At 43.9% G+C, this 27,503-nt stretch overlaps 1 protein-coding gene across 13 annotated transcripts in view; it reads left to right on the top strand.

Annotated features, from left to right (window-relative positions):
- The window catches only part of PBRM1 (polybromo 1), a 2,726,611-nt gene that overhangs the window by 1,153,728 nt on the left and 1,545,380 nt on the right, over positions 1–27,503 (top strand). For all 13 annotated transcript variants that reach the window (XM_044078866.1, XM_044078877.1, XM_044078870.1 and 10 more), the window contains one exon: positions 15,353–15,458. In XM_044078866.1, coding sequence (XP_043934801.1) covers positions 15,353–15,458 — 106 coding nt within the window. The remainder of the gene's footprint in view (positions 1–15,352; positions 15,459–27,503) is intronic.

Below are 27,503 nucleotides of genomic sequence, written 5' to 3'. Positions count from 1 at the left end.
CTGATAAGAGAGTGTGTTTATGCTGTGGATTTTTTTGGTAAGGAATCTTTGCGAACATTCTAGTTTGTGTACGTCTGGTTAGATGCATGCTAAAGGGGCCATTGTACTGGATGGTTGTGATGAGGGCAGAATAACGTGGTATAATGACTTTCCTGGACCTAGATGTCATGCACTTACTTATAAACTGAGCAACATAGAATGAGTTCCTTACTCCTTTGGTCACATGTTAGCCAAGATAGTAATCTACAACAGCCTTGATCTTTATCTTTGTTAAAGGAGTGGCAGCCATACACTTGAAACATCATGAGGCCTTTCAGTACTGGAGTCAGTTTTGATGTTTTGGAAAAAGATTGTAAAAAGAAATGTCCTCAGGCTATAGCCTTGAAAGTTCCTTCTATTGGTAGAGGGATGGTAAGGATAGGAGTTTGTCATTTTTGCCCTGTTGTACATGACCTCATAGCTGTTTATGGATGCAGGTTACTATGGGTTCATTTACCTTTAGATCCTTGTTTATGCATCATGGTGTCATTGGGGGGAGGGGGGGGCGCAGTGTTTATTAATTTAGCCAGACCAGGGTAAGAGAGAGTAAGGTGACTATTTTGACGGTATTCTGCTCTAGTGAAGAAGAATGGATGGGGGTTCCTCTTTGTGACTGTTCAGATCTATGTTGGTGTACTAGTTGTATCTTTTACGATGACACCGTTTTGTTCTAGCACATTATATTCTCATTTCTTACCCTTTTTTTGTGATGCGGTTGTCAAAGGGTTATTACCATGACCTGTCATAATGGGCAAGGATTAGCCTTCTTTTGATTCTTCATAGGTTTAGAAGTGGTTACTAGGCTATCGGCATAAAAGCCATTTTAAACCTAGCCAAGCTTTACCCTACATTTAATAGAATATTGCTGACTTGTCAGTACTTTAATGAATTTTTAAGGTTATGATATAGGTTTGTACACATCATGTTCACAGGCTGCCCCAGTCCATTAGGGACATAGCCAAACCAGGGGTAAATCTGTGATTTCAAATCCATTGGTCTAATTTACCTATAAATAGGGCTAGGGATGACCCTTGTTTCACATGGGTGGGAAACCTGTTCCAGAGAAATGGTAATCTTAGGCTTAGTCACATACCTGTCCCTCCAACTTGTCTTTTTTGTTGTAGATGAGATTTATGTCCTTAGATCAGGTATTCTGATGCTGATTGTTTTGTAGATGTGCAACAGATCCATCAGTGTGGTATCAGCAGATGCCTTGTAGACTAGGCATAGATCACCAAACAGCAGGCTGTAGGAAAGCCAAGTACAGGGCTATGGCTTTGAGACAGTCCTCACAGAACTTTTCTCACAAAAAGAATACAGGGAGTAAACATCTGTGATCTCTCAAGCTGTTTCAAGATGTTCATCGTGTTACACTGCTGCAGTCATCACACTTGGATTATCCTGCCGTCAGGCGGTCCTGCAGTCGGCCCGAGTTCCAAAATCTTGGTCCGGCGTCGGTTGCTGTCGCTTCTTCCCTGACGTCAGTGCGCCAAGGGTATATAAGATGCAGCTGACTCCATTTTCTTCAGTCTTTCTTGCCGCGCGGTGTCCGATGCAAAAGCAGTTCGCAAGTGCTGGTCGGCCGACTCTTGAGATTTTCATTCCAAATCCAGTACCGAAGTCTTCTACAAAGCTAAGTACCCCATTGGGGAAACTTTTTCTTGCCTCAGACCGATGTCAGTAAAAGTTAATAATTGTATTTCTTGTGGGTAGCAAATACCTCATAAGGATTTCCATTCCTATTTTATCCCATGCCTAGGCCCAGACCACAACGTCACTGGTTGTCGGTTTTGTGCTAGGTTTAACAAGTGCACTATTAAACATCGGTTTGATTTTGCCCGACATTATTTTGGCAGAAAATTCAATTACACCATGCCGTCGGAACTACCGACGACCGGAATACACAAAAAGCGCAAAGACAAGGACAGGAATCAGAGGCCCAAAACTGACAACAAAGCCTCTTCTAGGCCAGTCGCCGGTTCTCCAGTTTTCAGAGAGGCACCTTCGCAGCCTCTGACGACCGCTTCTTTAGAACCACAGGCCACCTCTGACTCCCACGTGGAGATGGCTGGTCTTTCGGATACACCAGACTTGGGACCTACCAAGACTAACCCTTCAGAGGGCTCCAGAGTAGCTGAACAACCCGCAGCTTCAGAGGGTGTTTTCAGGCCTACTCAGATAACCATTACATCTTCTGCTAAATCTAAAATGAAGAAACAACTTCAGCATTCACCAGCACAGGCCTCCATGCCTAAGAAACAGATGCTTAAAATGGCCGAAGACCTAATTACTCTGATCAAGGGGTCTCACCCTCCTCCTGATAAAAGGCCTAGACAGGATGCAGACTATGACTCATCCGACCAGGTGTCCATCTCCTCAGATTCATCCTCAGACCAAGGATACTCTTTACCCCCTTATGAGGATTCTGATGTTGAGGAATCCATTCCTTCAGCCTCTCCACCAGAGGATTACTCCTTTGGGGAAACCTTACATACCATGTGGGAGCATTTCCATTGGGAGGGCCAGGATTACTCAGAATCCAAGAAAAGGCTCAGGGATTTCCTTTTTATTACCTCAACACAGCCCTCTTGCTATTCCGCCAGTGTTACATATTGTGGATGATCTGTATGCTGAATCCAGCTTAAATCCTGATTCTTTACCTCCAGCTCCAGTTAAGCCAGACAGATATTACAGAGTCCCTGACTCTCACAAATTCCTTTATGAAAGCCCTGTTGCTGACCCTGAAACTATTTCCCAGGGTCTCAAAGGGGGTAAAGGCCTCTACAGCAAAAGATCCAGTCCCCTCTGGCAGAGATTCCAGGGCATTAGACAGATGGGGAAAGAAAGTATACACATCTGCAACTTTAGCAATGAGAGCACTAAATTGCCAGCTTCACATGGTTAAATATCAGCAATATTTGATGTCTCAGTTGAAACAAAAAATGCTTCCAAATTCAGATCTTCCTAACTATAAGGAAATGCAGGATTTATTGCATGCAGCTGAACAAGTGGGAAAACATACTTTGCAATTTGGTTTTGATTCCTTAGAGGCATCCTGTAGAGCAGCAGTTACAGGGTCCGTCATTAGAAGACATGCTTGGTTAAAAGAACAGACCTTACCAGATCATGTTAAAGCAAAATTATTGGATGCACCTTTGCAGCAGGATGTTTTATTTGGAGTTAAGGCAGAAGAGGTATTAAAGAAAATGGAGGATAAAGCAAAATCTATGCAAACGGTGAAGGATTTCTTACCGGTTCAGCCTCCTCAATTTAGCAGAAATTGGCCAACAAAGAATTGGTCCTTTCCAGTTTCAGACAGACCTCAAAGGGGAAGATTCAGACGTCCAAGAGGCAGAGGTCAACCACAAGGTACTTACAGGCCTCGACAATGGGGTGCTTCAACCCAGAAAGAAGGGGAAGACAGGCCTCAACCTTATAAAAAGCAGACCCAGTGACTTCCCACTACAGCTGCCAAACATCTCTCTCTTGGCAGCCCCCTTGGGGGGGGGGGGGGGCTGGCACTTTTCAGTCACAATTGACAAATAATCACCCAGGACAAATGGGTTCTCAATATTGTGTCTCAAGGTTACAGGTTCCACTTTCACACTCTGCCAAGGTTAAAAGGAATGCCAAATCAGCCACCAAATCAATGGGCAGAGGCTCAAAGGCAAATTACAGCACTCATGCACATGAGAGCTATTCAAAAGGTACCAACACAGGAGCAAGGACAAGGATTTTACTCAAGACTCTTTCTGGTTCCCAGAAAGGACAAAGCCTGGAGGCCCATTCTGGATCTTTCTTCTCTAAATACTTACCTGGATGTTCCAAAATTCAAAATGTTGACACTACAGCAGCTTCATCCCATGCTGGGCAAGAAAGCTTGGCTCGTAACATTGGACCTCAAGGAGGCATACCTGCATGTCCCTATCAGATGAAATTGCAGAAGATACCTCAGATTCTTAGCAGGTTCAATGCACTACCAATTCTCTGCACTGCCTTTTGGCTTATCTACTGTGCCCAGGGTCTTTACAAAATGCCTGACACCAGCTATTACATTTTGCAGACAAAAAGGAATTCAAATTTACCCATAATTGGATGACTGCCTTATTCAAGCAGAGAGCAAAGACATTCTTCTAAAGCATCTGGCATTTGTAAAAAGACTGCTAATTTGCCTAGGGTACACAGTAAACGAAAATAACTCAAAACTAGTGCCCTCACAAGAGATAATATTCCTGGGTGCCAGCTTAAATACAACGACCCAGATGGCTTATCTCACGCCAGACAAGCAAGGACAACTGACTCAATATTTCCATTTGATGGCAACAAAAACTCAACTCCCTGCAAGAAAACTTCTGCAGGCCTTGGGTTACATGGCCTCTTGCATACTACTAATTCCATATGCAAAACTGCATATGAGAAAACTACAATGGTGCCTAAAGAGTGTCTGGTCTCAACACTGTCACAGTTTGGAAACATTAATACCACTTATTCCTTGCCTTCAACAGGAGTTTCGATGGTGGGCTCAAGCCTGTCACCTCAAAAAGGGACAGCCTTTCACTCAACCCACAGCCAGGCAAACACTGACAACAGATGCTTCGGATTACGCCTGGGGAGCACACATGGCAGGAAAATGTATTCAGGGCAAGTGGGCCGGAGAGCAATGGCATCTTCACATCAATCAAAAAGAGATGCTAGCTGTACAAAATGCACATATAGCTTTCAAGGACCTTCTGCATCCAGGACAACTACTTCTAAAGACAGACAACACCACAGTTATGTGGGACATAAACAAGGGGGCACTCATTCATATCCCCTATGCAGACAAGCCATGACCTTGTGGAACACAGCTATAACCTATCAAGTTCATCTGCAAGCACAATTCCTGCCAGGAGAGAAAAACACACTGGCAGACGACTTAAGCAGAAACATCATGGATCCGCACGAGTGGAAATTACATCCACAAATGTTCAGGATGATAATACAGAAATGGTGGAGCCCGGACATAGATCTGTTCGCATCCCCAATGAATTGCCAGCTACAGAAATTCTGCACAAGGACTTACCACCCACAAGCATGGAAAGTGGATGCCCTCTCATTCAGCTGGAAAAACCTACAAGTAATACGCTTTCCCACCACTGCCTCTCCTTTCAAAGGTACTCATAAAAGCCAGACAAGAAATGCCAAAGATGATCCTGATTGCCCCAGACTGGCCACGCCAGCACTGGTACCCAGTCTTAAAGAACTTAGCATAAGGACCACCATGGATTTTGCCTCAAATCTCACAACTTCTGACTCAGCAAAATAATCGGATACTTCACGGCCAGCTCAAGACTTTAAACCTGGCTGCATGGAAGATTCCTTAGTCAAGCAATCAATGCCCCTCTCCAAAGCTGTTATGGATGTCATTCTGGAGGCCAGAAGGCCTAGTACCAGGAAAGCCTATTCGGATAAATGGAAGAGATTCTGTGCCTGGAACCAGGTTCACAACCTTGACCCTCTTGTCCCAAATATTCCTCAGATACTACAATACTTGACTGAGATGCGGCACAAGGGCCTCTCCTTTTAGGTTCATAGGTTCATACTAGGCTATCTGCCCAAGGGCATTTACAAGCCTAGCCCATCGTTTTGTGGCTTACGCCACCCCTTTAGTATGGGGAACTATACCCATTATTTTGCTGTGCCTCGGTCGAGCAGTGACACTGAGGTAATCCCTGGGGTATATCTGCGATCTCCCATCCATTGGTCAAGATTTCTCTTGAACAAGGTCAGCGAGGTGCTCTGCCTCACATATACCGGGATTTTGTTCCACAGCATAGGGAGTCTTTGGGTGATGAATCTATCCCTCCAGCATGTCCTATTAATAGCCGTGTCGAGGTTTAAGTCTCCGCCCTTGTGGCTCTGATGGATCTAGATTTTTGAGGTGAAGCATATTCATCAAATCTGGGTTTGACATGGCCTTGTATGTTAGGCAAAGGTCACCTCTGAGCAATGATGCGACTGAATAGAGCTGGAGTTCTTTCAGTCGGGCAGCATAGGACAGATTTTGAGACCCTTTATCCTTTTGGTGAGGAACTTTTGTGGCCTCTCCAGCTGCTGCAAGTGTCGGGTCAGATACATTCGAATGGGGCATTGTACTCAATCATTGGTCTGATGAGTGATGAGTAAAGGGAGACTATGACCTCCCTTGATCTAGATGAGAATCCCTTCATGATAAGGTGGGCAATGTAGAAGGTCTTCCTAACTACTTTAGCTACATGGGTGTCGAATGACAGACTACTATCAACCTGGGTCCCCAGGTCCCTGATAACTTCTTCTGTGCTCAGTGGATTGCCACCTATTTGGTAGCTAGGGGTAACCTTGTTTTTCCCGAAGGGTATGACTATGCATTTTTGGCATTTAACTTTAGGCCATGGCTCTGGCACCAGTTATCCGTTTCTGTGAGACCCTTCTGAAGGATATCTGTGTCAGATGTGTTTTCTACTATGGCCCAGTTTGCAGTCATCTGCAAACTTTGACAGCCATAACCCTCCTGTGTTTGCTTGTACTTGGAAAAGTAGATGCCAAACAAGAGTGGGCCCAGGACTGAGCCCTGTGGGACACCACTTGTGACAGGCTTTGAGTCTGACATGGCGCCAGCAACTCTGACCCTGTGGGTTCTGTCACTCAGCCAGTTTGCAACCCATCTTGTGATGTATGGGTTAACATTTAAGCTGATGAGTTTTTCAATGATACCCGAGTGGGGTATTGTATCGAAGGCCTTCGCCAGATCGAGGTAGGCTGTATGGACTGCCTTTCCCTCATCAATGGCTTTGGTGACTGTTTGAAAAAGTCAACCAAGTTTAAAAGGCATGATCTGCCTTTGACAAAGCCAAACTGGGTTGGATCCAAAGTCTGCAAATTCCCTATGTCTTTATTTATGAGGTCCATTATGATCCTCTCCATGGCTTTGCAGATAAGGCTTGTCAAGCTAATGGGCGGTAATTTCCAGGGTCGGTGGAGGCACCGCCTTTGTGAAGTGGGACCACAGTTGCAGTGCGCCACTCCTGGGCGTATCCAGAGGTAAGACTTTGATTAAACAGCTGTCATAGCTGTGGGTTTAATTCCTCATTGAGTTCGTGGAGCACACAGCCGGGGACACCATCAGGTCCCATGGATGCTGTGTTTTTTGCTTTGGAGAGAGCAGTTCTCACTTGGGCGTTGGAGATGTTTGGGGGGCTGCAATTGTTTGGTATAGATATCTCTCCTTTTGGGGAGTTTGCACTGAACCTGTCAGCCAGTATGTTGGCAGTGTCTGTTGGATCAGTAATCTTCACATCATTTTGAACTAGTTCTGAGCATATCTGGGAGTTTCCTCCCAGGTTTCTAACATAGCTAAAGAAGGCCTTATGATTGTCTTTTGAGTCTTTAGCTATTTTTCTCTCAAAATTTGCTTTGGATGATTTTATGAGAGCTCTTAGTTTTTTACTTATAGTGATCAAGGGTGTCTTACCTTTTAAGGATTTTGCTCTATCTTGTAGTAGCTTCCTCCTTTTGTTGTAGAGTTTGTTTATGGCTGGGGTCCACCAGACTGGACGCTTGCCTTTGGTACAAAGAGTCTTTGTTTTGCTTGGGATTGCCTTATCCATGCAGTCCTGCAGGTGCTGGTAGAAGGCATTTGTAAGTGATTCAGCGGCTTGAGTACTGTATTCCACTGGCTCGAGGGCCTTAAAGGAGACCACACTAGTCTTTAGAAGTGTGAAGTCGGCTTTCGAGAAGTTCTTTACTGTGGTCTTTTTTATTTCAGGTGGGGGTGGGATGAGGACCTCCAGCGAGATTAGTTTGTGATCTGATCTCACCAGTGAGGGGTATACTTCCGGTGTTGAACATTGTGCTCCCATGTTCGTGATGATGAGATCAAGTATGTTATCTCCTCTTGTGGGGATGGTGACTAGTTGTTCCATGGCATTTGAGTTTATGAATTCCAGGAACTTTTGGGCTAGGGTGTTTGGGCTTGAGTAGTGTTCCCAGTCTATATTAGGGTAATTGAAGTCACCTAGTATGATGGTGTTTGGTGATACATTTATCCCCTCTAGTGTTTTCAGGAAGGCCATGTGAGGTTCCTGAGTTTGTGAGGGTGGCCTGTAGCATGCTACAATTTGCAGAGCAGTCTGGCCTATGGTTAATTGCACCTGGATGGTCTCCGATGCATCGTGCGTTGCCACCAGTCTTGAGGTGTGGGTGTCCTTGATGAATATGGATACCCCCCCTCCTTTCTTGGTATTGTCCGGATTTTGGGGGCGGAACGCATGATATGAGGTAAAACCTGATAGTGCTGGGGTGCTCTCAGGAGCCTTGAACCAGGTTTCTGTCACAGCACAGACATCGATGTTCTCCATACTGAGAAGGGCCTCGAGTGCGTGCATTTTGAGATTTAGACTTCTGGCATTGAGCAGCATTACCCTTAGTTTTTTCCTTTTTGTGTTCTAGGGTGGTAGGTTTAGAATTTGAGCCTTGCCTAAAAAAGGCACTATGGGGGTGGCAAGAGCCTTTGCCAATATCCGGAATCCCAGGGGTGACAGGTGCAAGCCGTCCCTTGCGAAGCAGCGTGGCTTGTCCAGCATGTCATCCCAGGCAGACAGACACTGGATCCCCTTTGAATGACACCAGTGTTTAAGCCAATTGTTAAAGCTGATCATCTTATCTCTGTATTGTGGCATCATTCTTGGTGAAGGTAGGATACTGCCCAAGGTCAGGGTCATACCTGCCTGGGCTACATAATCAGAGAGCTCCTCAATGTCTCTTTTCATGTAGTCCAAGGAGGTACGTCTCAGGTCGTTTACACCAGCGTGGGCAATGACTGAGTCGTATTTGTACCTGCTGTTGAGAGACCTGAGTGCTTGCGTTATGTGGCGGATTCTAGCGCCCGACAGGCAGCTTACTGTGACCTTCTCCTTACTCAGTCTGGTGAGCGGGACATCAGTGTGTCTGACTATGGAGTCACCAATGACTAGTGTGTCTGGCATTGTGTTTGGCCTTAAGGGCTGTGACTGTTTGACACTCTGACTGTGAGGTCTATGTGTTGCAGGTGTTGTGTTCTGAGGTGGTGGTTGTTTGGTTGTCTGCTTTGGTGGCCTCCGCTGTTTTGGTAGATTTTTGATCAGAGCCTCCGAGTATGTCTTTGTGTGTTTATGTGTATGATTTGAGGTTGTGATGGTACTATGTGAGACTGGGTCTATAGTGTGTGTGGTAACCTTCTCCTCCTGACTGGTCTTGCCAGTCCTATGTTGAGAGAGCTCAGCCTCCAGTTTGGCCGTATAGTTGCATCTCTCGCATGTATTTGTGTTTTGTGGGAGGAGGAGAGGGTTGTCTGTGTACATGAGGCAATTGTAACATTGCCTCAATATTCCCAGGTTCACCAGCTGAGCAGGAGAGGACACTAGCAACTGATCCCTCGACATGCTAGAAGGAATAGACAAAAAAACTTTAAAAAGATTCCGGGGGACGTGGGTGACCGAGAAATGGGGGTTTGCCTTTTTTGGGGTACTATGACAAGAGTGCCGTATCAAGGTAATAAGTACTGTAGGAGCAAGTGCTAGCTTTAACAGATAGAGAATAGTCTACTTGGAGTCAAGTAGAGATGATCTTTTTAGTTATAGGATACGCTGATTAGATCAGTAGTATAGTTCGAGGAAGGTAGTTTTAAGGGAAAATTTGAAGAGTGGACTTTAGGTAGCCCTAATAGTTTAAATCTGCTTAACCGGCGCTGCCCTAGTGTGCAACGGTAGCAGCTCCGCGCTAAATCGTGCTAAACCGCGCAAACGCACATTTAGCGTTTTTTATATCAGGGGGCTGAAAGAAGCTAGGAACTGGCCCAAAACGACCAATAAACTACAAGTTTTCATCCATTAAGATCCATGCCTCTGCCATCTCTGCTAATTACAACACAGATCCACCAATTTTTTCTCATCCTTTGGTAAAACAGTACCTCAGAGGGGCTAAAAACATAAGACCGCCCAGTAGAGCACCAACTCCAACTTGGGACCTCAACTTTGTCTTGGAGAAATTAACTTTACCTCCTTTTGAGCCAGCTAACTTAGCAGACTTAAAATATGTCTCTTGGAAAACTGCTCTGCTCCTGACAGTAACCTCAGCACGAAGAATTTCAGAATTACAGGCACTAATGGCAGTGGAACCTTTCATCATATTCCACCAAGACAGGGTGTCTTTAAGAACAAATCCTACTTTTATGCCAAAGGTGGTATCAAGTGTGGCTCTAAACCAAACTATTCACTTGCCAACTTTTTATCCAAATCCACAGAATAAAGGGGAGAGACTTGTGCATTCCTTGGACATACACAGGCAGTTATGCTTCTACTTGGACAAAATTAAAGCTTTCAGAAAAACTGAACAATTGTTTGTATCATATGCTGCAGGAACACAGGGAAAAGCCATTTCAAAACAGATAGGCCATTGCATACATTTCTGCTATACACATCATTGGAAAACTGTACCTAACAACATTAGGTCTCATTCCACCAGGGCAACAGCCACTTCAACTACCTACCTCAGAGGAGTGCCTACCAAGGACATTTTGGAAGGAGCAACATGGAGTTCTGTACATACCTTCACCAAGCATTACCATCTGCCTTTATACTCTAAATCCCGAGCTGGCTTTGCCACTGCAGTTCTGCAGGGCCTTATAGCCACCCCTAATGCCTTATAGAACTAGCCACCCTACCTCTGCTTTGGGATTCTACCCAACTGTGATGACTGCAGCAGTGTAACACGATGAACACAGTACAGTTTTGTACCTACCATAAATGTAGATGTTCGAGTGTATACACTGCTGCAGTCCAGGTTACCCTCCCTCCTTCCCCTCTTACTTGTTGTTACTTACCCTGGTATTCTACCCTTTGCTGCCTATGGGAAGTATTTGCTGGTAACATAAAGTATTTGATTGCTTTTCTTATGTATGTTTTATTAGCAATTTACATTGCCTACCTTTTTGGGGGCACCTGACATCTGGGGCAAGAAAAACTGAAGAAAATGGTGTCTGCTACATCTTGTATACCCCTGGCGCACTGACGTCAGGGAAAAAGTGACAGCAACTGACGCCGGACCAGGACTTTGGAGCTCGGTCCGACTGCGGGACCGCCTGACGGCAGGATAACCCAAGTGTGATGACTGCAGCAGTGTATACACTCGAACATCTACATTTATGGTAGGTACAAAACTGTACTTTTCTGGTCAGGTACGTACAGAAGAGGGCATTGCACACTGATTGGTTTGATGAGAGCAGAGTACAGTGGAACAATGACCTCCTTGGACTGGATACCATGCCTTTACTTTAGGTTGTAGAGTACAGAATGATTTTCTTGCCACAATGGAGTCATAGCAGTCAAAGGTCAGGTTACTGTTGAAATGTGTTCCCAGATCCTTGACCACTAGGTCTGCTTTTAGTGCTTATCAGTGTGGTAATTTCCAGGGGTGGCTGTTTTTTCAAAGGGTATTAGGTATTTTTCCAAATTGAGTTTTAGTCCATGGCACAGGCACCAATTGTTTGTCTGTCCCTCTTATAGGCTCATAGGAAGTACTGGGTCATTTACCTAGTGGGCCATTTTAATTTAAACATACTCAATTTCCCTTTTTGATGCTTGAATTAACCTGTCCCATTTGGTGTTAGATTGGCCTTAACCATCTTGTGGTTGATAATTATATGTTGTCACCAGTGAGAATGACTGGGATCATGCCATAGATAATTTAAGGGGACCCGTGCATTATTCCCAGTATATTTAGCTTTTCTACTATGCCCAAGTGGGGGTTGTCAAAATGTGTGATCAGGTTGAGATATGTGTACCATTTTACCTTCATCTGCTGCTTTGGTGACCTTTTCATAAAAGTCCACCAGGTTGAGTAAGCATGATCTGAACTGGTCTAATTCAAATTGAGATGGATATAGTGTTTGGAGGTTCCCTGTGCCCTTATTGATTAGTTTATAAGTTTTTCCATGGCTTTGCACATGAAGATGGTCAGACATATGGGTGTTCATTTCTCTGTCTGTGGAAGGTCATCACTTATACAGAGGAATGACTTTATCTGTTCTCTATTCGCTTGGCACAAAACCTATACTGAGGCTAAGGTTGAACAGTGTTTTTAGGGGGTGGCTGAATCGTGCTTTGTGCTATTTAAGATGCATCCATTGATATTGTCAGGTCCCATTGATACAATATTTTTAGCTTTTGATAATGTTTTTAAAACTTGGCTTGTGTGATAAATTGGAAGCTCTTGAAGTGTATCTATGTCTTTTGGGGATTCATTGAGTATGCCTAGTTTGCAGGCAGCCACAGACTTGGTCAACCAGAGGCCTTTCATATTTGCTTTAACTTCAGAGAAGTAGATGTCAAAAAGGGGTGGAACTCTGCTAGTGACTGACCACTTTGTGGAGGTGGATTCCCCTATACTGACATCTAATGTCTGTTAATGAGCCAGCTGTTTGTCTTTCGGATGACATATGAGTTTATGCCATTTCTTTCAGTTTTCTACGATACAGTAGTGAGGTGTACTGTGTTGAATTTTTTTAGCCAGGTCGATGTGGGCAGTATGTGCTGTTCTGCTGTCGTCCATAGTTTTAATGACTTCTTGAAGAATTTCTGCAGGTTAAGTAGGCATGACGCGTCTTTGACAAAACCAAAGTGGATAAGGCCCAGTATCTGTAGATTTTCTATGTCATTGGTTGTCATATCTGTAATAATTCTTTCCATAACCTTACATATGGGACTCTTGTGAAGGACGAGACACATTGTAGTCCTCTATTCATTAGGCACGAAGCCTATCTGGAGGCTGTGGTTAGAGATTCTATTGGGCCAGACAGGTCATGTTTCATGTTATTCTGTGAGCATCCTGGAGTGTTATCAGGACCCATTGAAGCAGTGTTTTTGGCCTTGGAGAGTGCAGTGAAAACCTGTTTACTTATATTTGGTGGAGAAATGGTGGATGGTATGTTGTGTTGGGTACCTGTGGGTGATGGAGGGTAAAGTTGGAGCTAAACTTATCAGCCAGCAGATTTGCCATATCCTCTGTATAGGTGATTCCATTCACCATTAGTTTGACACATTGTTGGGTGTTGCCTTTAAGATTGTGGACATAACCAAAGGAAGCTTTATGATTGTCCTTAGCTGTGCTGGCCTTTTTTATCTATAATTTGGCTTTGTTGGACTTGATTAGTCTCCAGAGTTGCTTGTTCAAATTGATGAGGGCATTTTTACCTTGCTGGGTAATGTCCTTCCACTTTTTGGATACTATTTGTTTTTTATGCAACCTATTTATACTGAAATGCCAAATGGTTGGTTTATTTTTGGATGTTGTCCTATATTTATTTCTTTTAGGTACAGTTGTCTAAGTGGCTATTTACATGATTGTACAGGATTCTTTGAAAAATTTCACACAGGCAGCTATGGTCTCAGATTTTGGGGGCTTTTGAGATTGTTTGTGATTTCTTTTTGGATGGAGTTGACCTTAAGTCATGTTGAGTTAGGTGGAAGTTTGAAGATATTGTGTATTCTTTTCTTTTGTTTTAATAATTTGTTGGTTTTATAATAGTGACATTTATTTATTTTGCTTGTTTACTTGTTTTAGTCAGTTATCCATTTGTTTGTAGGTTTATATTTGTGAACTGGGGTAGAGCACTAATCCACATTGACCTTTTCAGTCTAAGCTAGAGAACAGTAGTTAAATGAATTGCTCAGTTGCATAATATGCAAATGAAGGCTGAGTGACTCAAACCCCCAAATCACAGTAAGTAGTTTGATAACAGCTTATAGCCTTAATCAGCTGCATCAAGAAATCATTGCGTTATTGCAGAATTTGTCATTACATTTATGTCTGGCAAGGATGAATTTATTTTTGCTGCTGTTTAAAATGTTGGTTTCCCAGTAGGTTACAGGGAAATGCTAATATGAGATTCCAGTTGACTGGTGCTATTTGATTGTTCAGGACATCATAACTGCTATTTGAAAAATCCTTAATGATATTTTTTATTCAGTTTGATTTACCATATGTTAGGAGTGTCACAGTGTTGTGTTTAGAGTGAAAAAGGGGTTAGGTGATACCTAGCTTTGCACAGTTGGCTAGGATGTTCAGCTGTGAGGATCTTAAGAAGTCTAGCCCTGCATTCCCTTGGTAATTCTTGCCCTTATATTTTGCAAAATGAATCTCTAAAGATGGCTGCACAAGTAGATATTGGGTACCTGTTTCCCTTATCCATGAGGATCATTGGAGTTAAACCAGGTGTGAGTTTGCGGTTACTCGTTCATTCATCCAGGTTACATTTGAATTGATTATGAGAAGTGCTTTGTTTTATGTGGAGAGGAAGCCATTTCTGTAGGAGTGTATTCTGTGTTTTGTATAGTTGTCCCTCCAGCATGTTGTGTTAATCCTGCAAAGGAGATTGAGGTCCATGGAGTGGGTGTTCCTGATAACACTGAACTTCTGAATGTGTAATAAGCCTTATAGAAAAGGATCTGTTTACGTTGTGTCTGTGAAGCTGTGGTAGCCTCTCGGTAGTCTGCACGATACTGAGAAGAGAGACAAGTCACTGATATGGTCTACATAGTTTTTTATGATTTAGGCCCTTGATTTTTTTAGTGGTAAAGCATTGTGTTTGTTGTCGCTATGACATGTATTTGGACAAGTACATACCAAAAGGGGCATTATATTCCATGGTTGGCCTAGTGAGTGTCGAGTCCAAAGGAATAATTACATCCCTGTATCTGGATGCCATACCCGCGGCAGGGTTAGTCACCTGGTGATGTAAACCTTGTCTCTCGATGATTGTCACTGTTGAAGTGACACCCCAACCCCATGTGCAAAAATGGGTTGTGAATGGATGGATTTGGATGATACCCTTCAAAATAAGCTGTGCAGTGAAACAGGACTTCTTCTAGTTATGGATGTGTGGTGATGAAAGGATAGTTCATTGTCAACATAGATTCCCAGAACTCTAACTATGGAACAGTTTCCAAGGTGGGGGTGTTGTCAATGTTGTAATTACAAAGGAAGTCATACTTGCTGAAGGATACATTTTTACATTTCTTGGCATTTAGTTTCAGTGTACAGTTGTAGCATAAATTATTTCTTTGTGATGGGCCCTGTTGTGTAGGATCATGGTGTCCTCTGGGGAGTTTATTGTATTTGATTTTCTGTAACCTAGATCCTGTAATTCTCACATCTGCTTTTATAGAAAGTGCCCACACAGTTTTATTTTAGTTAGTACTTCATTTACATTTTTTGCATATATCCCAATGCATTTTTTATCCTGTTGATTTTTATCATACAGGTTTACAATGATGCAAATGTGCTGGAAAAGATGTTGAAGGAGAAAAGAAAAGAACTAGGGCCACTGCCCGAAGATGATGACTTGGGCTCTCCAAAAGTGAAGCAAAGTAAGTATAGTGAGGTTTCCCAGTATTAACATAAGATGGCGAAAGAAGAGTTGTAAACTGTGAATATTTGTATGCTCCTGCTCCAGAACTCACTTCATGATCCCCAAGCAACTGTTTTCTCCATGTGCTGTCTTCCTTGATTTTGTTACTCTACCTCTAATTTTTTGGTAGATACTGCCTTCCTTGCTCTTGTTACTGTACCTTCAATATTTTGGTAAGTGCTGCCCTCCTTTGTCTTATTACTGTACCTTTATTTTTTGGTAGGTGCTGCATTCCTTTGTCTTGTTACTGTACCTTTATTGTTTTGGTAGGTGCTGCCTTCTGTACTCTTGTTACTGTACCTTTAATGTTTTGGTGAGTACCACCTTCCTTAGTCTTGTTAGTGTACCTTTAATGTTTTGGTAGGTAATGCCTTCCTTAGTCTTGTTACTGTATCTTTAATATTTTGGTGAGTACTGTCTTCCTTAGTCTTGTTACTGTACCTTTAATGTTTTGTAATTGCTGCCCTCCTTTGTCTTGTTACTGTACCTTTATATTTTGGTAGGTGGTGCGTTCCTTAGTCTTGTTACTGTACTTTTATTGTTTTGGTAGGTAATGCCTTCCTTAGCCTTGTTACTGTACCTTTAATGTTTGGTGAGTACCACCTTCCTTAGTCTTGTTACTGTAACTTGAATGTTTTGGTGAGTACTGTCTTCCTTTGTCTTGTTACTGTACCTTTAATGTTTTGGTAAGTGCTGCCCTCCTTTGTCTTGTTACTGTACCTTTATTTTTTGGTAGGTGCTGCCTTCCGTACTCTTGTTACTGTACCTTTAATGTTTTGGTGAGTACCACCTTCCTTAGTCTTGTTTCTGTACCTTTAATGTTTTGGTAGGTAATGCCTTCCTTAGTCTTGTTACTGTATCTTTAATGTTTTGGTGAGCACCGCCTTCCTTAGTCTTGTTAATGTACCTTTAATGTTTTGGTAGGTAATGCCTTCCTTAGTCTTGTTACTGTATCTTTAATGTTTTGGTGAGTACCACCTTCCTTAGTCTTGTTATTGTACCTTTAATGTTTTGGTGAGTACTGCCTTCCTTAGTCTTGTTACTGTACCTTTATTTTTTGGTAGGAGCTGCCTTCCCTAATCTTGTTACCTTACCTTTCTTTTTTTGGTAGATGCTGTCTTGCTTAGTCTTGTTACTGTACCTTTAATTTTTGTTAGGTGTTGCTGATGACAGCATTGTGGTTTCCATTTTAATGAGGAACTGTAAATTATTTTTAATGCTGTTTGTACTGAAAGAGTTATATAGACTGAACTGTTTTACTTTTTTGTTTTGTGTACTTGTGTAAATTTATTTCATCAGACTAATGCTTTTTTGTGTGGAGTTTTGTCTTCTCAGGACTAGTGTCCTTAAGACTGCATTTCTAAGGTGAATGAATGGGCAGTCTTTGGTGGATCCCTCTCATTTCCATTTAATTAGTGTTTTAAAGGGTGTTACAGCTGAGTTATAGTATTTTTTGTCATACTTTAAGTAGGTAGGTGTAATGATCCAAAGTGGACAGTATGCATCTACAGCTTAATAACAAAGATAGAAGTACAAGGTGATAACAGTGATTCTTAACAGAAAGTAATAATCATAGGACTGGAAATAAATGCAAAATACCAAGCAAGTGTGAAGACTAAATTCTTAGTGCAGCATAAAATGTATGCTGCAGTAAGTAAACCTTTAGATGTCAGATTGGGGTTCCTTCATCATCACCTCATAGGCCAAGGTCAACAAGACTTGGCTTGCCATTTAAAATTTTCTCAGCTACCAAAGGCATTTTCCTGTACCCAGAATCCTGTGCAGATTAGGACTCTTTTCCAGATCTGTCTTGGCATGTGTGAAAGAATGTCGCATATACAAATAACCCCAGGCTACTATTTAATATTTAACTAGTTTTTTGGTAAACTGTTTTTACAGATTTAGCTGTGTCTGTTTACCCTTTCCTTATGTCATTTTTCTATTCAGACTGTTCTTTCAGTGTCATGCATTTTTACTATTTGTTTGGTGATAGTTGGGTTGTTAATTGTAGTAGCTTTAAGATGTGAAGGAAAATCTTGTGATTTTAAAATGTGTATGTGCGGACGTACTTTTCCTTCATGAGTCAAGCATTGTGTGTGTAAATGTTTGGGAGCAGCTCAGTTTAGTGAGGAAGTTAGGTGTAGTAGAAGACTATACTTCAATAAGCTGAAAGCAGCTTCTCCAGTACAGGAGAGTGCTCTTACTTGTAAGGCTTTCCTCCATGTGTTTGAGCAAGTTTCTGCGTCTATTTTAGAGTATTGAAGCTAACAGGAAATCTGTCCATTTGGAGAGTGATTACTCCTCAACACCTCGCTTAAAAAGGCCAAGTCTGTACAGTCTTAAGCTTCAGGAGGAGCCCAGATTGCTGTGATTGTGTCAAGTCTCCCACCCAAGCCTATGATGGAGCCCCGAGTGTGAACTTGGTGGTTAGAGTTCGATTAGCAACCCTTCACTGTTGAAGCTAGATGGGGGGGGGGGGGGGGGCTGCTCTCTCACTTTTCCTGGGTGGGATGGCAGGTTAGCATACAGTCATAGTCACACAGAGCAATGTGATTTCCCTGATTGAGACTGGAGAGGCCATTATTGTATTGCCGGGAGTATGCAGTTAGGGCCAGAAAGAAAAACGGAAAAGATACAAACCCAGGCATAATAACTACATTAATGGTGACCCCTCTCTGTCATCTTTCACTGAGTGAAGGGAATAGATGAGCTGATTGACCAAGAGAGGATTTGATAGTTGGAAGGCAGTGGGAACAAAACTTTCACAAACAATAAAAGTCTCCCACCACTCTTCAGGTGCATCAGGTCCCACAAGTTAGTATGAGTAGCGGTAGATTAAGTGAAACTGTGATATGCTTTGAGTATGCAGCACATTGTACGTGGCATCATCCCTCCCTAACATCAGTGTGAATAGAATGCCACCTTCACCTAATTTTCAGCTTACTGTTTAAGGATTTGGTGTTGTCCTTTTTATTTGTTCCTTAGTGATTGAGTATCTGAGCCAACCTCAGATCTGACTTGGCCACATACACTAGATTTTTGGATTCAACTCCCGAGCTCCTCCCTCTGTCTGTAATGCCCCATTCAACTAGCTGTATCTCAGATTTTGTTTGCCATCATAATACTACAGATGTGGATCCTACTCTTAGCGCTCTTTTGGATATTTTTCTGCTTATTGTTTAGTTTTTTGCTTTTAATCTTTCCCATCCATTTTTAAATTCACCCACCTCTCTTTCATGATTATTTTTTTGGTTATCTTGACCAATAGCTGTTTTTGCCCTTTTTTCCCCACATCTCTTGTTCTACTTTTTGGCAGCTTTTTTAGTACCATTGTTAGTATTTGCCTGTACCTCTTACTATTTTTTCTACCCTCTAGGGGGTATTCTCTTCTACCGTTACTGGTAGTTAACTTTAAAAAAATCTTTCTTCTTACGTTCCATCTTCTGCCTTTAATCTCTGCCTCAGCCTTTATTTTCTTCTTCAGAAATGGATGACAAACTGACAGGCATTAAAAAGTGTGCTTCCTATAGGAATAAGATCCCTAACTCTGCCCACAGGGAGTGCACCTACAGACTTGGAGCGCCACCCCTTAACAGTGATTACTCCATTTGCCCTGCTTGTAATTCCAGGGCACTTAGTGATAGAAGGATCAGCTGGTTCAATTTACTAAAATACCATCAACTTAACTTGGCACACCAAATACTATACTGTCCCGAAAAAAACCCAGCTCTGTCCGGCCTCATAACCTTCTACAACTCTAATAGGCAATTACAATCTACCAGTAAATCCCTCCTAGAAAGTGTCCAATGTATAAATAGCTCGGGCAACTCCCTCTTCACCGATGAAGTTGCAAAAAACTGGAATATCCTGCCTCCTGACCTTAGAAGTCAAATGTGCAACCACTTTCAAAACCCAATTAAAATCATACCTACACACCAATCATTTATGTACCTGCAAAGGACCTCCCTGAACTCCCAATCTGCTAATGGAGGGTATTTGCAGGAGGGACCTCTCTTTTTTCTCCCATTCTGTTTATGGAGAGTCCACTCAAACAATCTACTGTATTTCTCCCTCTCTCTTTGTACATATTGTAATATTGTTTGCATGCTTATAGTATACTATAACGCTACTTGACTATAGAGTAGTGCACTTATTCTTGTATATAATTCCTCTGTATTACTGTATTAACCTTTTACATTTGTAACCTGCGTTATTGCTATGTATATTGTTTATATTCTGTATTTTTTCCTGGAGCTTTTCCCCCTAGGTCTCCGCTGAAAACGGACACTAGTTGTCCAGTTTGAACCATCCTGGTAAACAAATGTTAAATAAAAATAATTGTCATCTTTTTTTCTTCTGTAAAGGCTGAAATCCCCAGTAAATCTATGAAAACCTCTTCGGAGGTGAAGGACTCTCATAAGCGGTCCCCCACCCACTCTGTGAAGGCAGCTACCACTTCTTCTTTAGAGCATCCACAGAAGATTCTAAAAACTTCGGATCTTAAGAGGAAGCACTTAGATCCCACATCCTTAGATCCTACTATTCTTCAAGCTAAATCTCTTTGAGCCAGTCAGCCGGGTTCACCATAGAACCGGTATCTCCTTGGCTCCATTCCTCTTTTCTCCAGGGGACCCCTAGGAGATTCTATGCCCCAATCTACCACCTCTTCCATTAGGTCCTTCAGAAATCTTTCAGAAGCCAATGTTGATAGGATGATAAGGAAGTTCCTCAGAGTTCAGATTCAGATGGGGGATATCCCTGCTTCATCTCCCATTGGATCCATGAGCCCCCTTCCACTTATGTAGTGGTCTCTCCTTCTCTGGATCCATCTCATGGTTTCAGAGCCCTCAGATCCAAGTGTGTCAAAGTCATAGCCAAAGACTACTAGATCTTTGACTCCAATGGTTTCCCTGACTGGTTCTGCTCCAATTCCATTAGATCGGGATGAATCTCAGAGCTGAAGTAGCAGTGCCAGATGGTGGGGGGGGGGGGGCCTGTCCAATCCAAAAGCTCCAAAGGGAGAGGACAGTTCCCACAACTCTGTTCTGACTCCTCCTCGAGGTACGAATGCTGGCAGGATTGTGGCTTGGTAGCTTCTAAGATTTTGGCTCTTGGGGGGGCCAGCCACAGATTTTCCCAGTCTTTTTGCCTTCAAGGTAGTGGACAGGCTTTTCTCTCTCAACCGAGAGATGCGACTACACTCCCCTCCTTGGATCTTACATCCCTTCTTCCTCCTGGTCTGAACTCTGATCCTCTCAAGCTTACTCCACAGGGACAGCCAGCCAGTACCATCTAGCATCCAAGACAGCAAGGATTTTTGTAAAACCGGCACAACGATACTCATAAAAACAGTAAACTTTATTCGGTGTTGCACTAGTACCACAAAGACTTTCACCATTCAAGGCTTCCTCAGGCAAATAGTTTAAAAAGGCCATTAATCTCATTTAAATAATAATTTAAGTTGTGACTAAATACATTGTAATTAAGAACATATTTAAAGAAATATACATATAATCTGAAGTAGTCAACTTCATTTGATCATCAACCTGTGGGATGTCTGATCTGAATCGGATCCGAGACGGCAGTTTCACTAGCATCTGATCCGAGCTCCAAGCTCCAACCCTTACCCATAATACCCCATCCATCTCCTTCCTTCCCTCAGATCTCATTTGCCACGGCATTGCCAAGCAGCATGATCCAGGCGTGGTAGGTACATTTCTTCAGGCTTTTATAGGTGTTTTGTGTTGTGATAGTGTAGGTAAGCTTCCTTATGTCCCTTACCTCCCCTTCCCTCATTTTTGCTTTGTGTTCTTAAAAAAAAAAAAAAAAAAGTTGTCTTGTTATATAGTTTAGGCCTTGTCTCCCTTCCCCTACCTTCCGAGTGAATGTTGGGGCTGGGTAAGTCGGTTCAACCTTGTTAGGTTAAACTTAGTGTGTTGGATATGGCTGATCAGCAGGTCAAGCTGATCTTTAGAAAATGCACATTGTGTGGCCATAAGTTGTCCCCTGCAGATGGCCACACTCTGTGTGTCTGGGGGCAGCCAATTCATCATCTGACTGCTCTATTTGTGCGGGGTTTAACCCCAGGGCCCTTAAGGATCGTAGAGCAAAATTGATCCTTAAGGGACTTCTGCGTGCGACTGAGGCAGCTGCCTCTTCTTTTGTTGTGGTCACAGCCTTGACTGCACCTTCTACGTTGGCACGGTCTCCTCACTCTCCCGATCAAAGGCCTGTGGTTAGGGAATCTAAGAAAGAGGGGAGCAGGGACAGAGAGAGAGACAAGGGTAGGAAGAGATCCCTGGACTGTTCAGATCTGGTGGGTCCTCTCCCCAAACAGATTTTAGGCCAGCTTCCCCTCAGCTCCGATCTCAGAGATTCTCACCAGAGCTGGAGGAACTTAGGCCTCTTTCCAGGGCCTTTTTTTAGGCCAGCTTCCCCTCAGCTCCAATCTCAGAGATTCTCACTAGAGCTGGAGGAGCTTAGGTCTCTTTCCAGGGCCTCCATACACTGACCCTCCCAGGCGGCATCGGTGGCCTCATCAAGGTCCACCCTTAGTTTATCTGAAGCAGACATGGACAAAATGATGCAAAGGTTTATTTGCACCCAGATGGGGGTCTTACCAGCCCCCTCACCCTCCGGAGGGGGAAGCTCACATCCCTTCTTTGGCCCAATATCTCCTTCTCCGATCCGCTCCCCGGTATCAGAGTTCTTGGATCTGAGAGATCCCAGAGTCAGGGAGCTGGCACCAGTGGTACCAGGTACGTCAACACCGGCCATTACCTTAAGCACATCGGATCTGACAGGTTTGGACTCAAGTGGCTCTTTGAGCCTGTGCATGGGTGTTGGTTCTAAGGGGATGAGCCTTTCTCCGTTGGAGCTGACACTGTCGGGTCAAGGTCTACCCCTCGGTATCTCAGCTCCATTGGGCTCGGCTCCCATTACCACGATGGATCGGGGAGAAGTCTCCTTACCAATTCCTCAGGAGGCTCATTCTTCCTCGACTTTTGAAGTGGTGCAGAGGGTTCTCTCTAGGGGATCGAGGCCCCTGACCATCTCATCTGATTCTGCCCCAACTCCCTCATCTCTGGGTGCATCTTCTGCCATTTTGCCCATGCAGGGACAGCCCATGCTCGAGGTGCTCCAGACCATTTCCCTCGAGGAACCTCAAGTAGTTTGTAAGCCCTCTCCGGAGAGTCCCACCCAAGAGAATGTGCAAAATCAGGCACCTGGACTCCTCTCCAGAGTCCCTCACTGAGGATACCGACTTGGAGGGAAGGGGAAGGTTCCCCCAGATCACCCCCCCCCCCCGAGGATGTCTCCTTTGGAGACATCATGGAAATCCTGTGCCGGGGGGGGGGGGGGGTTGGTCAGCCCCTAACCTTCCTCGGACAAGTCTATGTTCCTGGAGGCCTTTGACACAAGCCCGTCTGCCTTCTGAGTGTGTGTGTGTGTGTGTGTCCCGCAGATCCCTTGGTGGATCTCATTACCACCAGGGCATGGAAGGAGCCGGACACCGTGGAACCAATTTCCAGGTGCCCCGATAAGATCTTGAGCCCTCTAGTGGACAGACCAAGCTGGAACAAGGGGTCCCCTGTAGACGCCATGATGGTAGCCGCTGCCACCAAGAAAGAACTGGCCCAGGAAAGTTCTGCGGTCCATCCCCCCCTGACCGAGACTCCAGGACGATGGATCATCTGGGAAACTGGACATATGCTTCAGCCACCTTTTTCTATAAGGGCGCTGAATTATTTGGCCCATGTTACTAGACTACAGCGGGACCTTGTCAAGGTGTTCACAAAGTTGCCCCCAGAGTCCATGTCTCTGGAGGATAAACGCACATTCTCCACGAGAATTGCCACTCTCAAAGTGGTTATGAATATGTCCATGCGCCTCCTGTCACATGCCACTGAAGGCGCAGCAAGGGCTGCCGGGTCCGGCGTTGCCATGAGGCGACACACCTGGCTTAGGCTTTGTCAATTCACGGAACCTTTTAAGGCGTCTTTTGCAAATGCCCCTTACGATGATTCTTCCTTGTTTAGGAAGACAGTTCTTGAAACGTTAGTCCAGAGTGAGAAGGACGGGAAGAGGGGGTCAGGACAGATGTCGGCCCAGAGGCAGGTGGGGGTCTGAGAAATTTTGAGTATCGAGAATCGTTCTCAGACCCACGCAACAGCCCTAAGGGGTTGCCCGACTGCTCTGGAGTCAGTCGGGGGTCGTCTTTCGATACACCTGATGGCATGGAAGTCTGTGTCATCAGGCAGCTGCAAATAATAACCAGAGGTTATACAATCCCCTTTCTAAACCCTCCCGTTCCACCAAAACACCTCTTGGACATTCCACCCATGCAAAGGGAGGCAGCAGCAATAGAAATCAGAAAGTTGCTAAGGAAAAGAGTCATCCAGCCCATCCCCCAAGATCAGTCCAGATCAGGCATCTAGTCCAGGTTCTTTTTGGTGCCAAAAAAGGTGGGGGATCTAAGGCCCATTCTGGATCTTTCTACACTAAACCTGTCAGTTGCCAAAGAGAAGTTCCGGATGGTCACTCTACAGTCCATCCTGCCTTAACTGCAGGAGAACGACTGGATGTGCTCCATAGATTTCCAATACGCGAACTATCTCATCAAAATGCACAGATGCTCCGGGAGGTTCCTCCGCTTTTGGTTAGGGGCCAATCACTATCAATTCCGAGCCCTACCCTTCGGTCTCACCACAGGGCCAGGGTGTTCACCAAGGTCATGGCAGTAGTAGTGGCTCACCTGAGGCTTCAAGGCATACAGGTCCATCCGTAACTGGACGATTGGCTCCTCGCTGCTCCCACCAGGCATCTACTTTGTCAGGCCAGGGATTATTTCCTGAAATTGTCAGACTTGTTGGGCATCACAACCAACATATCCAAGTCTCCTCTAGACCCTGTTCAGGTCTTGGACTATATAGGAGCGAGAATCGATACATCTCTAAACAAGGTCTTTTTAACTCCATAAAGAGTCCGGAACCTACGATTTCATGTATCTGTGATCCTACAGTCTCATCTTCCACCCCCCGAGGTGGCTTTGAGAGCCTTGGTTTCCATGGCAGCATCCATTACTCTTCTCCCCTGTTCTTGCCTTCATATGCGAATTCTGCAGTGGACGTTAGCGGTCCAATGGTCCCTTTTAGATCGGCCATTGATACATCCTATTCACATAAGCAATGCATGCAGGGAGACTCTCTTGTAGTGAATACGTTCCCTGGAGCTCATAGAGGGACGCCCGTTTCTTGCAGCCCCTCCCCAAACCACGGTGACCACAGATGCCTCCCAACTAGGGTGGAGGTGGCATTGCCCGGGCAGGACGATCCAAGGCACTTGGTCCCTGAATGAGACCAAACTGCATATCAATGTTCTAGAGATGAGGGCGGTCTTATTAGCTTTGCAGGCCCTTCATGCCTTTCTTCCTCTGAGAATGATTGCTATTCAGACAGACAATATGTCAGTTGTCTGGTACATCAACAAATGGGGGAAGCAGGTCTTATCCCCTTTGTCATGAGGCCATGGGAGTGTAGGAATGGGTAATCTCCACCAGCCGTTTTCTGGTAGCAACGCACATTCCAGGTGTGTCCAATATTCTGGCGGACAAACTGAGCAGGACTATTCTAATGCCTTTCTAGTGGTCTCTGAATCCTTTGGTAGTGGAGTGGATCTTCCTTGAGTGGGGTCAGACTTGCTGTGATCTCTTCACATCTCCTTCCAATGCGAAATGCAGCGAGTTCTTTGCTCTGATTCCCCCCCACAGGGGGAATCCCCCAGGGACAATCTGGTCCATGCTTGGCCTCCTGGTCTTCTTTATGCTTATCCCCCTTTGCCTCTCATGACAAAATATCTACAGAATGCTCGAAAGTTGGGGAGCAGAATTATCCTCATTGCCCCATTCTGGCCTCGCCAAATCTGGTTTCCCTGTATTTGATCTCATCTTGTAGTTCCTCATTGGATTCTGGATCCCATCCCGGATCTCATTTGGCATCCCTCAAGGAGTCTTCATCCAGACCTGGGCAGTCTGAAGCTCACGGCTTGGCTGCTTCAGTTCCCTTGATTGCTAGGACTCCTGGTTTGTCTTCCCCAGTTAAGTCTATTCTGGTGGCAGCTCATAAGTCGTCCACCAGAAAAATTTACCATAGCAAATGAAAGCGTTTTTCTATCTGGGCTTCTCAGAGGAACTTGAACCCTTTCACAGCTCCTATTCCAGCAGTCCTTGAGTTTTTGGCATACATTTTCCAGCAGGGTGCCAGCTCATCTACAGTAAAAGTTCAACTGGCAGCCATTTCTAATTTTCATGTAGGTGAGAATATGGCTTCCTTAGCTTCCTCCAGACTTTGCAAAATGTTTATTAAAGGTACCTTTCTTTTAAGACCCCCGATTAAGGATCCTACCCATCTATGGGGTCTTACCATAGTTGTACAAGCCTTGGTTGCTCCACCTTTTGACCTTGCTGCTTCTGTGGACCTGAAGTGTTTATCATTGAAGAAGCCTTTTTAGTGTCTATTACCTCGGCTAGGAGAGTATCAGAACTTCAAGCATTATCAGTAAAATCTCCATATAGAATGGGCATGCCTTCGTTGAAGGTTGGGCGTCGAGCTGGCACCTTGGCACTCGTAAAAAATCTTATGCCAATCATTAGCAGACTGGAGTTCCACTGTGGCGACCCCTAACCGGGAAAAGCTGAAAGAAAAATATATGATCTTTCATAAAGACAGTTTCCCTTCATACTAATCCTTCTTTTCTACCTAAAGTGGCTTATATGATCTTTCATAAAGACAGTTTCCCTTCATACTAATCCTTCTTTTCTACCTAAAGTGGCTTCCGAGACAAATATCAATCAGTCAATCAATTTTACCTCTCTTCTTTCTAAATATTCAGAACAGGGGTGAATATAAATTGCAGTTGCTGGACCTGCATAGATAATTACACTTTTACTTGCACAGGACTAATGCCCATCGCAAGTCTGACCAATTGTGTCCTTTGCTGTGCTCTTTCTGGGCAAACCGATTTCTAAGGTGACTATTGACAGATGGATTTCCTTATGCATCCTTCAGGTTCACAAAGATAAAAACATGTCTCTTCGGGTAGAATAAATGCCCATTTTACCAGGTCTATGGCTGCCTTTTGGTCTAGAGTGTCTTTGGATGATATTTGTTCAGCGGCTACTTGGTCCTCATCTCATACTTATATTTCTCATTATAAATTGGACATGGTTTCGAGAGGGAGAGCATCCTTTGGCTCCACTGTGCTCTGAAATATCCTTCCATGAGGGCCACCCAGGGTTTTTTGGTAGTAGCTGGGGACTCTGTCCCACAGGTTGATGATCAAATGAAGTTAACTATTTCAGATAAAGAAGTTTATAGCATTCCATCTGAGTAGTTAGACTTCATTTGTCATTAACTGTCCCTCCCTCCTTCCCCCTGACCTTCTCTTGGTGCTTTCTGTCTTGGCAAACAGGAGAGGGTGCCTTGTGGCTCTTCTGTTTTTCCATGTTGTGAAGGTTTTTAGGGTTGGGTTCATGTTCGGGGTATAGAAAACTCGAAATAGAAATCTGAAGGAAGGAAGGAGATAGAGGGGTATTATGGGTAAGGGGAGGATCTTGGAGCTCGTATCAGATGCTGGTGAAACTGCCGTCTCGGATCCGATCCATCCGGATCCAACATCCCACAGGTTGATGACAAATGAAGTCTGATTACTCAGATGGAACATTAATGGTGAGTATATAACTTTTTTAAAACCAATGCTATGTTTATGTGCATTATAAGTATCTTCTTTTTATTATTTATTTATTTTACATTTGTTGACTGGGATAGTCCGTCTGGGTGTGAGCCCATTTTCAGCGGAGGCCCGGGGAGAAAAGCTCCAATAAAACAAGGACAACATTGACAGGTACAGTGTCAGTTTTACATAGAATTTAACAGAAATATCTAGAGACAATAAAGAAAGTACAATATACAAAGAAGAAAGTTATTAAAATATAGTAAAGTCGTGT

This window comes from Protopterus annectens, chromosome 7.part1, assembly GCF_019279795.1.
Source record: "Protopterus annectens isolate FY-2018-M chromosome 7.part1, PAN1.0, whole genome shotgun sequence".
NCBI classification, from domain to species: Eukaryota; Metazoa; Chordata; order Ceratodontiformes; family Protopteridae; genus Protopterus; species Protopterus annectens.
The sequence above is the reverse complement of the archived record's forward strand: the minus strand, read 5'-3'. Positions and strand labels throughout refer to the sequence as shown.